Source organism: Cucurbita maxima, unplaced genomic scaffold (genome assembly GCF_002738345.1).
Source record: "Cucurbita maxima cultivar Rimu unplaced genomic scaffold, Cmax_1.0 Cma_Scf00032, whole genome shotgun sequence".
NCBI classification, from domain to species: domain Eukaryota; kingdom Viridiplantae; phylum Streptophyta; class Magnoliopsida; order Cucurbitales; family Cucurbitaceae; genus Cucurbita; species Cucurbita maxima.
In genome coordinates, this window is record NW_019272048.1 from 1,399,514 (window position 1) to 1,416,668 (window position 17,155).

The 17,155-nt window shown below is 35.5% G+C and overlaps 2 protein-coding genes across 2 annotated transcripts; both read right to left on the reverse strand.

Moving 5' to 3' along the window:
• Positions 1-868: 868 nt before the first annotated feature.
• Positions 869-4,411, reverse strand: LOC111466894 (protein AE7-like). The gene is made up of 6 exons (XM_023111580.1): positions 4,175-4,411; positions 3,536-3,671; positions 3,070-3,175; positions 2,856-2,955; positions 1,937-1,982; positions 869-1,244 (listed from the first exon to the last, which is right to left on the reverse strand). Exons 2-6 carry the CDS (start codon positions 3,657-3,659, stop codon positions 1,144-1,146), a joined length of 477 nt encoding a protein of 158 aa, XP_022967348.1. The 5' UTR covers positions 3,660-3,671; positions 4,175-4,411; the 3' UTR covers positions 869-1,143.
• A 1,206-nt stretch (positions 4,412-5,617) lies between these two features.
• LOC111466831 (protein IWS1 homolog 1-like) lies at positions 5,618-11,551 on the reverse strand. The gene is made up of 12 exons (XM_023111470.1): positions 11,379-11,551; positions 11,079-11,259; positions 10,499-10,988; positions 9,296-9,415; positions 8,768-8,988; positions 8,567-8,696; positions 8,413-8,475; positions 8,235-8,312; positions 7,608-7,699; positions 7,443-7,508; positions 7,147-7,300; positions 5,618-6,126 (listed from the first exon to the last, which is right to left on the reverse strand). The coding sequence occupies exons 2-12, from the start codon at positions 11,096-11,098 to the stop codon at positions 6,028-6,030; spliced, it is 1,533 nt and encodes a 510-aa protein (XP_022967238.1). The 5' UTR covers positions 11,099-11,259; positions 11,379-11,551; the 3' UTR covers positions 5,618-6,027.
• Positions 11,552-17,155: the final 5,604 nt, after the last annotated feature.

The window sequence follows — 17,155 nt, forward strand, 5'->3', positions numbered from 1 at the left end:
TTTTTTTTTTTTTTTTTTTTTTTTTTAAATTAGGTTGAGGTTTTGGAAAATAAAAAATTTAGGTCGGTTTGTAGATTGACATTTTTTTAGTCAATGCGACGCGACCTCACCAACTCGAAAATAGAATTACAACTTTACCTTACTTTTAAAATTATTATGAAACTTAAAAAGATTAATGATGCATTGTAATTTGTGAGTTTGATGTTTGAACTTTATGAGATAATTAAAAAAAAACCCGACAACTAAGGTTGGGTTGGATTCAAATTAGTCCAAAAGATTCTCCAACCCGTACCTGAAGGCTCAAAGTAAAAATTTACTCAAAGTTATCGGAGGCAAAGTTAAACTCGTATACACACTTAAACTACAAAACTACTCAAAGTAAAAATCTATTAAATTTTAAGATGAAATATGAAGCTTAAACGAATATGAAACAAGTTGGTGATATATATTCCATCATTAGGAACAACGAAAAAAAATGTTTAATCCACATATAATGAGGCAACCCCGTAGGAGCCTCATCCAATAATTTATCAAACATGTATTAATTAAAAAAAACGTTGTTAAAACGTAAGCCTCTCATATTCACTTCAATTTCAGAATCAAGTTTCTAGTAAAATCAGATATCTTATTTCATCGGAATCAGACAAGCCGTCTTTAGCATTTCCATTTCGCGATTCATATTCAAAGCATGAATACATACATTGATAAGAATCCGAAGAGGGAATAATCAAGAATGCAACGCTGCATACCTAAAAACCCTAAGAAATAGATGATCAGGAACGCAATGTGACGTACGGTTCTAACGAATCCAAATGCAACTAAAATCTTGAACAAGTACATGAATGAATACCTTCCAAAAAAAATAACGTGAGAAAAATTCTTCAATGATCAATGCAATTTTTAAAAAAATACTAACCCTATATAACAAGACATCCAAGTGCAGCTAACACTTTAATGAGATATCTGTATGGTTGTATCCTACTGATTAAGTGAAACAAATGTCCAAGAAAATTTTCAGAACATTGTGCGTTCTAGTAAAAACTCATATAATACATATATCCATAAAAGGGACCAAAAATATACCATTAGAATGGATTTTTAAGATGATTATTGATCTCACTGCATTTGTCGCTCCCAGCTCAATCAACTATAAGATGGAGCCAAGCATTCATCAACCATGTCTACTAGATTTGGATTCTCCAGTGCTGCTGCAACTCTTTCTTTGTCATTAAGTTGTTTGTTTACTGCAGATGTGAAAAATAAATTAGAACTATGACTTGAGGAGCCAACATGTTCTTAATTATGAACCACAGCTATGAGCAAAACATTCATAATTATTTTTCCAGATGGCACTCATCACGAATACTTCTCATGTTAAATAGAAATTTATAGAAAAGTATATTGAACTTTTCTTTTTGGTAGCCGAGCTTTCATTATTAAGAGGTAATCTATTTTAGAGATATTCAATCAAGCCTTGATTAAGTTCGATGATAGAGTGACTCAATTCATAGCAAGGTTCCAAGTTTTTAAAAAGTAATCTAATTCTAACCTCATCTCTTGGTTTATCCGAATTTTGTATAAGAAAGTGTTAATTTCTTTGATTCAAGGGTTCTTGCTTCAACAAAAGCTTAGATGGTTGGGCTGAGGATTAGGGTTGCCTTATCAGTCATCGAGCTTTCATTGAAAGTATAAAAGAATATACAAGCGCATACAAAAAACGAGTCCCACAAAAAATGAAGACCCAAAAACTACATAAAGGGGCATCAATCCAACACACCTAGTTACTGAAGAACACAGGGGAGGCGTTAAACCTCATCACCTAACCTAAGCCCATAGAAAAGTATGCTTATTGTGGCTTGGTGTGGAGTATGGACTACTAATGTATCAGAGCATGGAAGAAGTTAAAATACGAGGACATGTAAGGTTAGTGAGATACCTGCTGCTTCAGTAGCATGAGATCCTGGAGCTACCCTAATGTCCACCTAAAAAGATGGAGAATGGTTTTAAGCAATCAACAACAAAACTGTAATGTAAAATGAAATTATCTCAAATTTTAGAATGCGGGAGAAAATTTCCTAATTTGGGATTCTAAAATCACCACCATAGAATAACCAATTCCCTCACCACATTATCAATATGAAATTGTCTTAACCAATAGATAAAGGGATCTTTCTTGTAATTCTTCTAGTTTGTTTGTGGCCTTTGGCTTCACATGTAAGGCTTCTTGTGGCTTTGTTTTGTACGTTCATCCATCTCTACGGAAGCTGGTATCTTCATATAGAGTGATTATTCGAATTTTTCAGTTCGTTTAGAGCAGAGTACTTGTCTTATACTACTATCCACTAAAGCTCTCTCGGTAGAAGATAATTTTCCCAACTATCCTACAGCCTAGTTCAACTTCAAAATCTAGATTTCCTACAAGTTGTATCTATCTGTTTGCCAAGCTCTAATTCTAAGACAATCTTGGGTCCCCTCAGAGAAGTGGAATCCTGATCATCATTTTTCTCTGATTCACAATTGTCATTTTAACCTGACATAGCACACTTGATTTTGATTCTACTTTTAAATGCTGAAATATGAGCATTAATTGACCCACCCACCCATGCATAAATAATGACGCTCATTCTTCAGCTATAGAGAGACTTTTGAATTGCCCTTAAACGATAGAATAACTACTGAGATTCTCTTAGATAGCGATCACATCTATGGTCAATCAATAGGTCTGCGGATCTAGTCTTTTATACGATCTAAATGAACTCCCTCTTATGGTTAAAAAAGTGGCGTGACGTTTTGGGGCGGTGCTCCAGATATGGATGCTTGGCCAATAATAAGTGATCAAGATTCGAGATTAATACCTTGTACCGAGAAGGTAGGCTCCTCATGAGTTTCACCCTTAAGCACAAACCAATAACTGTTGCCATGCTACAATGTTCAACTGTTGGAGTAAATGTAACCCTGCGAGCAACAAAATCATTTACAGAAAGGGAACAGACACCAGAATAAAACAAACGTTACAAATTCTGGTAGATGAATGAGGTTAGACAACAGAATTACTAAATATTAGGTTACCTCACATAACTATGCTCGTCATCTACTTCGACTGCATCTTCTGTTATCACTTTAAGCTCTTCCAAAGAGTAAGGGTGTTCGGGATCTTTTATATCTCTAATATGATTTAAGAATGTTAAGGAAAAAATCATACAGTGTGAATACCCACATGATTTGTTTCATTAACCTCTTCAAATACAGCATATACAAAGTGCATAAGAAACCACAATTTCATTAAGAGAAGTGACATTAAAAGATGAGGCCAACATATATACAAGATTCCTTGAACCATGCTTGTCCTATGTACCACAGAAAGCATATCCTTATGATAAAAGAAGTTCCATAGCAAAGTAGTTGCTGCAAATAATTATAAGAGTCTTGGTGTTTTGTGCTGACAACATTTAGTTAAGGAATAGTGAATACTTAACCAAAACACAAAAGTGAAATGAAGAACAGACAGGAAATTTCAAAATTTTAAAAAGGATATCAAAAATTTCCAACTGATCAATGGATTCCACTGCATATTCGTCACTATCACATGGAGTGTTTCGAGCCCGGCGTTCTTTCTTTTCGTATACAACAGGATTTGCATTTATCAATCCAGATACCATCTTCTTGCCTTGCTGATATATCAACCATACATTAACAACAAATTTGATTGGAATAGTATTTTGAATCCGGTACTAATAACTGAAATACTGAATATAATTGGAAACAATCAAGTCCGCTAGAAAATATCTAGTCCTATGAAAATATATGTATACAGAAAAATGATAGAAATACAAATCAATAAAATAATTTGGCTAGAGCTAAGATCAAACTAGCTGTATGACTTCACAATATTTTACCCCAAAAAAAAGATCACATAAGCAATTCCTTCTAATGAGAAAAGTAAGATAAGAACGAATTTAATACAAATACATTACGGAAAATCCGTTTCGACAAACCGCCCAGTCGTAATTTGAAAACGGCAGATGTAAAAGATAATTTCCCCTCGCGACAACCCTCACATATCCAAATTGTCCATAGATGCCTCAGAAATCAAACGAAGAAAGCAAAATCACAAGAGCACATGGAATTAAACCCCGCCAAGATAAAAAAAAATAAAAATAAAAAAAAATAATACCTAAATGAAACGTTCAACCTTTGCTAGGCAGAACTAGCGGTTACCAGATTCTCTGTCTACTCTGCCGGCGAAACTCAAAATTCGTCGAAGCCCTAAACAACCAGGCGGCGGAAGCGGCGGAAGCGGCGGAAGAAGAAGGAATATATGGTCTATAGGCTCCCGGGGAATGGGAGGAATACGGCGAATAGATAACGAGGGATTTTGACTCTGGCCTGTAAATTTGATGGAAATGTGTAATTTGGCGGTTCAATCGCATTTGTTTCGCAGCTATTTATTTAATTTTGGTTCCTCTAAAAATGTAAATAATTTATTTGGATAATTATTAAAGAATAATGAAATATTTCAATTGTAACTCCTTTTTAAAAGTCAGATAAAAATCAATTTTGGCCGTAATTAAATCAAATTGAGTTCTAAATGTGATATTTTGTTATAATTTTCCCTAATCCGTTCACGAATTTTAAATAATTTAATCAATGCAAAAATTAACTATAAAATTAGTTGGTCAAATTTAATCATAGGCTTAATTAATAAAAAAATACATTTAAACTTAATATTTTTATCTAAAAAATACAATAAATCTTTTGAATTCTAAAAATAGGCCTATAATAGCTTAATAAGGGCTTTCTCGACTTTCCACGCTCTTATACAATTCAATAATACTTTTGAGTTCTAAAAATAGGCTTATAATAGCTTTCCACACTCTTATAATAAATGTTTATTATTCGTTGCCCTTTTAAGAAATGTTAAATGTTCCATTCCTTGAAATTTCGTTGCCCTTTTAAGAAATGTTAAATGTTCCATTCCTTGAAATTTCACAATCCACACTTTCCACACCCTTATTCGTTCCCCACACCACCTCTGTAGAATCTCACAATCCACCTCCATTAAGGGTCAGGCAACATCCCCACTAGCATACCGCCCAATGTCTACCTCCAATACTATTTGTAACACTCAAGCCCACCGCTAACCAATATTATCCTATTTAGGCTTTCCCTCAAGTTTTAAAAAACGCCTACTAAGAGGAGGTTTCCATGTCCTCATAAAAGACTCAAGGTTTTAAAAAAACGTCTGTTAGGAGAAGGTTTCCATACCCTCAAAGACTCAAGGTTTTAAAAAGCATCTACTAGGAGAAGGTTTCCATACCCTCATAAAGACTCAAGGTTTTAAAAAGCGTCTACTAGGAAGAGTTTCCATATCGTCATAAAGAATGTTTCATTCCCTTCTCCAACTAATATAGGATCACAAAAAAAAAAAACAAAAAAATACAAAAATAAATAAATAAAGAAAAAGAAAACTACAGAAAGAACCAAAGAAAAGATCCATCAAACTACGACTCCAACTTTATCAATTTCATAAAAAACTTCAGTCTTAAATCTCTGCACCCTTAAAAGTATACTGGAAACTTGACAGACGACAGACTATATAAATAGGATAATGAAGAGATGACCAACATGAAGCAATCATTTTTGCCTGTAGGGAGCCAAAGCATGACAAAACTTAATACTGGTTTTTGCGCATTGATACATTCAAATATTCAGAAAGGGTGTGGAGTTCGATTCACAATTTGATTCCAATCCGAATCTGAAAACATCCGAATCCGAAAACATACGACGACGATCATTTTGTACAAGTAAGGCTTTAAAGCAAAGCACATTTCAACGGCAGATGAGATAAATATTTCAGAGATCTCTTGGAGAGTTTGTGATCATTGGATGGAGAAGTTTCGGTAGAGGAAGGAACTGCTGCTACTTTCCGAGCGTCTGTCTCCTTCAATTATTAAGCAAACTACAGGACTTCCCAGCCACGATCGGGATAGCAGACTCGTTCGTTTGTTAATAAAGTCAACTAACACATCACAAGTACTTGAGCATACCGCGACCCTCAACGCTGAGTTTTGTCGCTTGAAGCTGCTTCTTCTTTGGCGCCTTCAACTGCTGTAACTTTTTGTTCATCTGACACGGATGATAAAAAAATTAAAAAATTGAGTTTAGAATGAAGCTTACAGTAGGCAAGTCCAAATGAATGTGACCCTGACAATTTCTAATGCAATGATTCTCAATCTATTATATACATGCGAAAAAACAGTTGAGCAGTTGGTCACAACATCTTATTCTGCTTCTAAGGCTGTCGCCTATTCTCTTCAAATATTGCAACAATGTCTTCTTTTTCTTTTAAATTCAACCAAGTTTACATTTTAGAAGTTTTTGGGGTGCTTCCCTAACCAGTCCTTGAGCCAAAAGCACCCTCTGAATGTTTTCATACAAATATATTTATCAGGAAACGTTTATAAAACCAATTCAAACATGATTGTGAACTGGGAAGTTATAACAGCCCAAACCCAAGCCCACCGCTAGCAAAATTATCCTCTTTGAGGCTTTCCCTTTTGGTGGGTTTGGGTTTATATCTGCTCGCAGTGGGCTTGGGCTATTACAAATGGTTTCAGAGTTAAATACCAGGCGGTGTGCCAGCAAGGACGCTGGCTCCAAAGGAAGGTGGATTGTGAGATCCCACATCGATTGTAGAGGGAAACGAGTGCCAGCAAGGACGTTGGGTCCCAAAGGGAGGTGGATTGAGATATCCCACATCGGTTGGAGAGGGGACCGAAGCATTCTTTATAAGGGTGTGGAGACGCGTTTTAAAATCCTTGAGGAAAAAACCGAAAGGGGAAAGCCCAAAGAGGAAAATATCAGACTGTTACAAGAGTGGTAGTGGTTTTGGTATGAGAGGGCTTGGACTGTTACAGGAGTGGTTTTGGCATCCACAACATACGTTTTATTTTCAACACCAGAAATCTCCTAACCATGAAGTAAGATTCCTAGCTTGAGGAAGAACATGTGAGATCATAGACATTTAATATCCAGTCCAAGAGCCCAGAGGTCCCTAGCTGGGGTTCAGCAAACTAAACACCTAAACCTTGAGGTTAGGAATTTAATCTAGTCATCCACCTTCGTAGAATAATAAGGAAAACTAACCTTCATGCGACGTTGATCTTGCACGGCTTGCTTAGCACGAGCTCTGATTTCATCTGGATCTATCTTAGATTGGGGACGGACAATAAAATCCAATGGTGTTGCTTCTGGCCGTGAAGCATGTTGCCTTGAGGATGACTGACTAGACTTGCGTCCCCTGCATTCATGTCACAAATAAAAAGATCTCACATAAAGAACATGCAGAAAATAGGCATCGAACAAGAATAAATTTGAAATTAGGATTTAGAACTTAAGTGCACCAGGTACGCCACTAAATTATAAATGACATCAAATCTTACTGTGAGAATTCATCCAAGTCCAGATCCCCATCTCGAGATTCAATTCCAGCAGCTTTGTTTCCCGTCCTTCAAAACCGTTTTGCAGCAGAGTTCCCTTAATATTTAAAAAGGAAACAGAAGTACTAGGAGAAAGAAGAAAAGAAAATTAAAGATAAAGAACAATACTTTTTCCCCATTGGTCTTCTAAAGGGCACCCTCTCATCTTCCATATTTCTCATGTCCTCAAATCTAGTACTTTTGTTAAATATGGGTCGACTCTGCAATTACACGAAATGCCAATTTTGATCCATATGTTAGAAAGTTTGGCAGTAAAAGTAATGTATAAATCAGTAAGAGAATCCAACTACTACATTCTCTCTTCCCTGTGATTTCTTACAAATAATCGGTGCATGATAGCACAATGAAATTGGAAGCTACATGGATAGCACTCATAGAAAGATGGGCACCATAAAAAGCAGGAAATAAGCACCAAAATCCCACAAAAATAATCTTTCTTACCTAGAGAGCACAAACACAATCCAGAAAACAGTAAGAACTCTTTGAAATAAAACAACATATGACAGTGCAATTAAGTTGGACATGGCAGGTATTGCTTGAAACAACATCTATTCCGGTGTATGAAGGGGAAAAAACAAGGAGAAATTCCCAAATTATACATAAAACAACCCCACTACACCAAACTGGAATTCTTCTTCCAGCTTCTCCCTAATTTCATGCGAAACGGGTTCCAGTACCTTCTCGGACACATCACGAAATAAAAACTGCAGAAGAAAAGGAAAGAGGCAACATTACCCATTGATCTACTAAATCTTTTGCAAGTTTCCGGTTGGATGTGGTTTCCTCATCAGACTTCGATAGAAACATAATAACCTGCAGAATGTACAACATCATAATCATGCTTTGTTCCTGAATGATAAAAAAGGAAAGAGAAATCAGTTGAGAAAATCACTAAAGGTGACCTCGCACTAACCTTTCCAAGGCCACTCTTCTTCAGCTGCTCTCTTCTATCATATTGTTCAAGATCTATTGGAAACTAAGAAAAAGAAATCCAGCGTTGGGTGTTACTAAAATGTCATCAATAACCATAATACTTTAAGCCGTCAAAGAATAGAAATTCCATTTACATCAGTTAAAATCTTCAAGATTGCTTCCCGGATATTTATATTCGGCAAACTCCCATCTGGTAGAGGTTCAAGCCAATTCTTTAGAAGGGTTAGCACTCCGTGATCCAAGAATTCCTGTTGAAGCTGCTTCCTGTGAAGGAGAATCACAAGTTAAACAACAAACATGTATAAAAATGGAGAGAAGACTGCATCAATACATACTTCGAAAGAACATCGGTCAGAAGTGGCAGCTTTTTCAGTTTATTAACAGCAGGTTTCCCCTGCCTGTTAAGGTCCGCATCCTCTTCGGCAGTGACCTCAAGCTCAGCCATCACATTCTCCACTAGCAATGCTATTTCTGCAGGACTTTTCTCATGCTTCTTCTTCTTCTTACCCATCTTGAAGAGATCATTAATTTCGTCATCTTCCTCACCTTCCTCGGCCTATTAGAATCCAAATAGAAAAGTGGGTATTTGAAAGAACATCAAGGCCAGCAAACTTCTTTATAAGAATATCAAGACCAACAAATTACTATATATATTCAGTTACAGATGCTGCTAACTGCATTAGGTGAAATAAAGTAAATACCGATCTTCAGATGAATACAGAGCTCCAGTTTAACGAATTTGTACAATTCTTCTAATTATGCAATTCCACATATTACATGCACAGTCTTCAACTTACATGTGCCCATGAAAATATTAGACATAATTCATAACGTTATGTTGTCAAAAGAAAATTACTACTTACCTCAGGAGCATAGCGGGGAGAGCGTGGCTCATCATCACTTCCATACCGATCAGCAGGATCTACACCACTATCGTCTATAAAATTATCATCATCAACTGTTCTGGCACCTTCTTGATCATCCTATAACATCAATAGAAAACACAGTTTATAAACATCTAACCGGAAACTGTTAGTATTTTCTATACAAATAATCAAGTTTAAAAGGCATTTAATCTCATGAGATCATTGACACTTTATTCAATGGAAAGAGATCATTAATACTAAAGGCCAAGATGGAGAAGATGAAAGCACTTGACCAGTAAGCAGCGAGTTAAGTTTTAACCGTTAATACAGTAGAATTTAATGCCATAATCAAGTACCATTTTTGACAAGTCTCAAGACAATACAGACAATCTCTATCCAATGGTTTGAGATATAAAATGGAGGAAACAAATTAAGTTACTTTATAGAATAAAAAATTTCAGTAGAAAAGCTGACTTAGAACAAAGATGACATCATTCTACAAACTCAAGACATGAAGCTCCAAATCCTTGTATCTAGCAAATAGTCATTAAGCTTTTCTTCATCAAAAACAAAAGGCAGACCATCACTAAACATATGGCATAAAGGTTCAAAAGGGTGATAAGCAATTTCGATTGCACTTTCTATGGTTACAAGGTTGCAAAATCATGAACCAAAGCAGACTAAATCAAATTCTAGAACTTCCATTCAAATATAAGGAAATATGTTACTTTGAGATCACACATCAATTGGGAAAGAGAACGAAGCATTCTTTATAAGGGTGTGGAAACCTCCCGTAACAAACGCATTTTAAAAACCTTGAGGGGAAGCCCAAAAGGGAAAGCCCAAAGAGGACAATATCTGCCAGCGGTGTGCTTGGGTCGTTACATTTACAAATATAACAAACATTACATAATTCAAGAAGATACCGTGTCGCATAAACACAACATAGTTTTACACCATTAATTTACAGAAAATTTTTCAGTGGACACAATTCGAAACAAGTAAACAAATGCAAATTCATTCAACTTTGAGCTATTATCTAGTGGAGAAAATTGAACTGGCAAGGCTTATTCAATCCAAGTGATAACAAATGGTTAGAGGCGCCAATTAGAGAACCTAAATACTGGGGAAAAAAATCATTCTAGTAGCATTTGAGAAAAACCCAAGAAGAAAAACAAAAAAAGAATGAAGAATTCTTACATCAGAAGCGCCACCAGCAATAGTCTCCCACATCTCCTTGACATCCCCATCTTGATCCTTCATCCCCTTCCCTGAGAAGGCTTTCTTCGATAATCTGTTCTTGCCTCCACTACTACTACTTCCAAACTTATTATCTACTTTGAATCTCTTCTCCTTTTTCCCACTACTAATCGCCCTCTTCCTTTTCCTCTCCTCCGAACCCTCCCTCACAAACTGGTCCGCCGAGAAGTCCCTCACATCATCATAATCGTCCACCAAATTAGAGGGCACAGTCTCCTTGCCAGCCAAACTCTTTTTAATCAACCTCTTTCTAGGTCTGGCCTGAGGCTCTTCCGCATCATAAACAGGAGTCTGAGATCGCTGTCGCCCGCCCCAATCACCAATATCCTCATCTAATAGTTCGTCGGGATTGTACGGTTCAGGGGATTGTTCACCGTCTGACTGTATATGGTCAAAGTCCATCAATGGTTCACCATCCTCGTCACGGTACCTGACACCAAAAAAAAAAAAAAAACCCTATAAAGAAAAAGAACCAAATTCACACTTGCAAACCCTAATACAATCAAGTAAAATTACTCACGGATCATCTTCGTAACCCATTGACGATGATGAAAATTGCACGCAGAAATTGACGAAGCGGTAATCCCGATCGACGGGAAGGAGAACTCGAGTCGATCTCGATCACCGCTAAACCGCCTCAAATACAACTTCGCAACCGATCGGAGAAGAAGAATTGAATGATGCGTTTTGCGATTGATGAACTAAACAAAAACATCCATACTTCAGTATTTTACTCAACAAATTTGACTTTTGCGGAGGGAGGAAATCGCCAAATATATGCAAATAATACCAAAAAAACAACAAAATCAAAAAGACGTGCCTAAAAACGAAGAGGAAAAGCTTCAAAAACCCAACAATGGCGAGCTTCGGGATGGAAAGGAGACTGAGATTGACGAACAGACAAAAACTTCTGGGGGGAGCGAACGAAGGTTGCTCCCGAAGTGCGTATGGCAAGAAGCCAAGCGAAGAGGAAGTAGGAACTAGGAAGTTCTAAAGATTGGGTCAAGATTTTTTTTTTATTTTTTATTATTTTATTTGGAAAATGGGATAAAAGTATATATATATTTTATTTTTTTTTATTAAAAACATTTTATATAATAATTTATTTATTTTTAATTTTATATTTTATATTTTATATTTTCCTACTATTATATAGGGGTGTACATTCAACCCCGTAACCCGACAACCCGGACCAACCCAACCCGAACTATAAAGGTTGGGTTGGGTTGGATTAGCATTTCGGGTAAGGTTGGATTAGCATTTCGAGTAGGGTTGGGTTCATTTTTCTGAAACCGAGCCGATCAAGTTCATGGGTAAAACCTTCGGGTTGACCCGAGTCAAATAAAAATATATAAAATATATTAAAAATACATATGTATTAATGGATTTGCCAGAACTTTTGTGTTGAGTCGAAAAAATCCTCCAACCCGACCCAACCCGGACCATTTACACCCCTACTATTATCTATGGAATTCAACATTTTTAATATTTTATTTCCTTCCAAATTCTAAGAAATCTTACAAAATATGTCTATTTTGTGGATAAAAATATCATCAATTTCATACGATAATAAATCACAAAATTTATTTAAAATTTTGAATTAGTTTCATGAATCGGGATCCTAATGCACTTAAAATCTTATGTTCAAATAAACCAACAAAGATGCAGCTATGATGGAGCCGAAATTTAAACCTTTATCCATAAATTGATCGATAAAATAGGTAGTTTCTGTTAAAAGGTGTCTGTCTCAAAGTGATGCCAAAAGCCCGATTAGAACTTTTGGGCAAAGTTCTCTGTTCTCTTTATAAACGATATCTCTACTTCAAAATGTACTAATTTTGTTAATAACTTCGTTTATTGTGAGATCTCACATTAGTTGGAGAGTGAAACAAAACATTTCTTATAAGGGTGTGGAAATCTCTCTCTAGTAGACGTGTGAGCTAACGATGATACATAATGAGCGAAGCGAATAATATCTACTAGCGGTAGGTTTAGGCTGTTATAAATGCTATCAGAGCTAGATACCGAGCTGTTGGGTTTTATGTCTTAAAACTCATAGTTTGTAAACAAAGACATATTTTATTTTTAATAAAGTTATTATTGATGTTTATTCAGTAAACATTGTTATTGAATAAAGTGAACTTTACGATCATTAATCTAAATCCAATAAACTAAGAACACTCTTGCTATAGAATGATTAACTTGAACTATATATAGAGACATAAAAGTGGATAAAGTTTAAGTATATAGTCAAAATGATCTATAGAATAAGGATAAGGCTGAGTACCTTATTCTGGGGACACTATGGATGCGGCCCACTTTTGTATATGATATAAACAATGTGATCACTAAATTGTACATGTGGAGACATGTGAGTGGGGGCGTCCTATGCAATGAGTATTGCATAAGATCGGACCATATAGAAAATTACTCTCTCTTTATGATGTCGTTTACTGTTGAGACTGATTTTCTTTTCATTCGATGACCTAGGTAACTTGATCTTAATCCTGAGCTAACTATGAACTCCTGTTCATTCGGAATTATCCTTAGATTTGCATGGGTGAGAGTGGCTCGAGTTCGCCGACTCAATAGGCCTCCCATTTCAGGGGTAAGACTGGGTGAATAGCTAGGGACGTGGGGTACAAGATGGAATTCGCTCCTACCCACTTTTAGGGATAGAAGAGAGGTAGTTCCCTTAAGCGCTGACTCCCGGTCTTGAACAAGGGGTCTCACCCACTCATTGGCCTGAGAGAAATTTGGTTTACTGGTTGGACCACAAACCAATTGTTCATAAGAGGATCAGTGGGACATAAGGAACAAGAAATAACTTCAGGGGTAAAACGGCCAATTGACCCAGCAATTATGGTTATGTCAAATGGACAGAAATATATCTATAGTGAGGGGAGTGCAACTACTAGGCTATAGTGGAGTGTCCTAGTAGTTAACGAATGTTGGTTAACAAGATTAATGAGTTTAACCAGTTAATCTTGGATCGTTGGAGCCCATGATCTTTAGGTTCATTAAGTCCCTCTGCTAGCTCATATCGGACTAAACCATAGAATAGTGTGACGAGTGAGTTCGAAGTGTTCGAATTCAAATTAGGGAATATGCGCTACATATATACGATATATTTAACACAAATTAAACAAAAAGAGAGAATTTGAGATATTTAAATAAGATTTAAATATTTTAATCAATTATGTGTCGGAATTGATTGAAATTGGCATTTGAATTAATATTAAATATTAATTAAATAGTTTAATTAATCATTTAATGTTACTTTAATTTGAAATTAATTATTCAAATTAATTATTGAATTAAAATGAAGAAAGTCAAAATGTTGACTTCATTTAATGAAAAAATCCATGTTAGTGGAGAATTTTGAGGTGTCAAAATTTGGTTTAACTAAACTTGCATGTTTGCCAAATAAACCCCACAAGTTTGAGTGGAATTTTGAGCGTCAAAATTTGGTTAACTCAAACATGCATGCTTGCCACATAATTCCAAACATTTGAGTGGAATTTTGAGTGTCAAAATTTGGTGATCTCAAATTTGCATGAACATGCAAACATGACTCTTTAAATAGAGTGATCATGGTACATGGTACATGGAAGGTCTTCTTCCTTAAAAAGACATTGAGAAAATTCTCACAAGCTCTCTCTTCATATATACTAAATTCCTCCCAAGTTTAGTCACTCACCGGATTCCACAATCCCGTTCTAAGGCCGGAGGATAGTGGAGAAGACACTAGTGGTGGTTCAAAACCGGTTCGTGAGGAAAAAGGAATTTGAACTACAAAAGGTTAGTATTCAAATTCATTAAGTTTTAATACTTATGAACATGCTAGTTATTGACTATAATTGATGTTCTAAAAGTGCCTAAGATCCAAATTGTTTCCGCATGTGTTATATTAACACCATCACGAGCGGTGTGTTAGCGAGGACGTTGGCCTCTCAGGGAGGGTGGATTGTGAGACCTCATTGGTTGGAGAAGGGTGTTGGATGAAAGTCCCACATCGACTAATTTAGGAAATAACCAAAGAATACTATCTCCATTGGTATGAAGCCTTTTGGGGAAGCCCAAACCAAAGTCATGAGAGCTTATACTCAAAGTCGATAATATCATACCATTCTGGAGATCCGTGATTCCTAACATAATATCGGAGTTATGCCCTAAACTAAGTCATGTCAACAAAATCCTTAAATGTCAAACAAAGGACTCCAAAAGAAAAGGACTCGAGGCTCCTCGAAGGCATAGTAAAAAATGACTAAGACTCCAAAAGAAAAGGAGTCGAGCCTCGATTAAGGGAAGGCGTACTTTGTTCGAGGGGAGGTGTTGAATGAAAGTCCCACATCGGCTAATTAGGGGGTGGTGTCGGATGAAATCCTTGATTCCTAACAAGGGGAACAAAGCATTTCTTATAAAGGTGTAGAAGACGTGTTTTAAAACCATGAGACCCTAGAATACGTGTTTTAAAACTATGAGGCTGACGGTGTCTAAAGTGGACAAAATCTACTAGCGGTGGGCTTAGGCTGTTACATGTACATTCAAACTTAATATGATGTATATGCACCTATCAATGTAATACATACACTATGTGGGTGCAGTCAGGGGGTCTTCAACTATTCTCTAATTGTAATCTTGTCAAAGCATGACAAAGAGGACCACACAAAGTTAGCAAACACGAGAGTTACTCCTTCTTGTGTCACGTGTCTCATTCACATTGTGAGACTATTAGGACTAGACCAACTGCCTTAGTAGTAATCTATCACAGAAAACATACTCTACGATGTATGCCAGCAAAACCAAGTTGGAAATACAATGACATACACTAAGACTATAACACAATTATCTGGATATCTCGAACTTAGCTATATATTAGCCTAGCTAACGAGCTCTAAGAGACTAGCAAGCTAGAGAGAGCTTTATTTGGCTACGGTAGAAAAGTTAGAAACTGGCCAGCTGAAAATTAAAAGTAAGCATAAGAACCGACATAGTTTTACGATGTTTGGGTACAAGTAGGTCTAGGGGCTTGTGATGTACACCACGTAATCACTCTATGTGAGACATTAACTCAATAACAGTTGTTTGCATAAGCTTTCAAACAAACCCCAAGGTTGAGCAAAAGAGATTTAGTTAAACTTAGATACTCATGGTAAGGAAACTCATTCGTGTTACTTTCCTTTCTTATAGGTGAGACCTGAGTATCGGTTAACGACAATGGCATGAGGAAGCTGAATGGTTATGAACCTGTTAGATTGAAGTTTAGACTAGACTCCAGAGTTTTTGCTATCCGTTATGTCATAGAATCTTTAGATGTTTTTTTAGGACGAGTTGACTTTTGGCCTAACGAAGAGCAGAAACTGGAATATGTTCACTCTCGTGAGACATTTGAAACGATTCAAGGTCACTTGTCTCTTGTCCTTTGAGATCCATTTGTCAATCCCTTACTTACATTGTAGCGAAAATTCGAACTTTTAACCTTTTGGTCGAAAACAAGTGTAAAACCAGTTGAGTTATGTTGAAGATAACAAGTGTAAAGATCTATGATACTCGAGCGTAGAAGTTTAAAAATCAAATTTATAATTTTACCCCGAATTTTTCTTACCTAGGGTGAAAAGGAGAGGGGTATTTTCGACATTAACCATCAAAGACGATGGGTAATAACCGGGCTGGCTGAGGACAGCTTGGAACTGGTGGCGAACGCCGTTAGTCTTGGACACGCTTTCTTGACGGGAGGCTTCCCACCGTCTCCGCCGATTTCAGACGGTTGGAATTGGAAATGGAAATGAAACGCTCGTTTTTACCATATTACCCTTTCACTCATGCCTTAATTACAAAACTCCCTCCCCACCTTTCATAGGCTTCTTTTATGATATTACTTTTTTTTTTTTCTATAATAGTTCATAAACTTCTACTTAAAAAATTTTAATTTTTTAAAATTAATTTATTTATTAAATATAAATATAAAATTTATGTTTGATTAAATCGAAAATATATAATTTTATATTTAATAAATTCATAAAAATTATTTTTTAAAAAAAAATAATTATTTGTTGTAAATAAATTAAATATAAATATCGAAAACTTTATCTCTTTTTCTGTGCTGTAATAGCTGAGAAAATAATAATAATAATAAATGATTTATAACTATATTAATCTGAATTTATTATTCTTATTATTATTATTATTTTACAAAAATACAAGGCTTAATCATTTCTTACAAATTACAGACATACCTTAATAAAGGCAATAAAAATGATAATTTTATATTTTTAGAAAGTCAATAAAAATGATAATTTTATATTTTATTTTATTTTTATCTAAAATTTTAAAATTAATAATGCAAGTTTTTAAAAGTCAAAATAATTAAAAGTAAATGACTAAATTAGACATTCAAAATTATATTTTATCGGATGGGAACACCTTGTCCTAATTACGTCATTTTCCTTTTTTAAATATTAAAGAAAAAAAAAAATAGAAATCTATTGTCACCAGCTCATTTAAAAAATTATATATTTATTTTTCTGATTTTTTTTCCAGAGTTTTAATGAATAAATCATACCAAAATTATGGATTTTATTAGTCATGATAAAC

Coding starts and splice junctions, on each gene's coding strand:
- LOC111466831 (XM_023111470.1), bottom strand. CDS start 11,098: ATGGGTTACGAAGATGATCC. Junction 7,700..8,234: donor AAGATTTAGTAGATCAATGG/GTAATGTTGCCT, acceptor GTGTAATTGCAG/AGTCGACCCATATTTAACAA. Junction 7,301..7,442: donor GACTTGGATGAATTCTCACA/GTAAGATTTGAT, acceptor ACATGAATGCAG/GGGACGCAAGTCTAGTCAGT.
- LOC111466894 (XM_023111580.1), bottom strand. CDS start 3,659: ATGGTATCTGGATTGATAAATGCAAATCCTGTTGTATACGAAAAGAAA. Junction 3,176..3,535: donor TGATCAGTTGGAAATTTTTG/ATATCCTTTTTA, acceptor TAACATTCTTAA/ATCATATTAGAGATATAAAA. Junction 1,983..2,855: donor GCCTACCTTCTCGGTACAAG/GTATTAATCTCG, acceptor CCATCTTTTTAG/GTGGACATTAGGGTAGCTCC.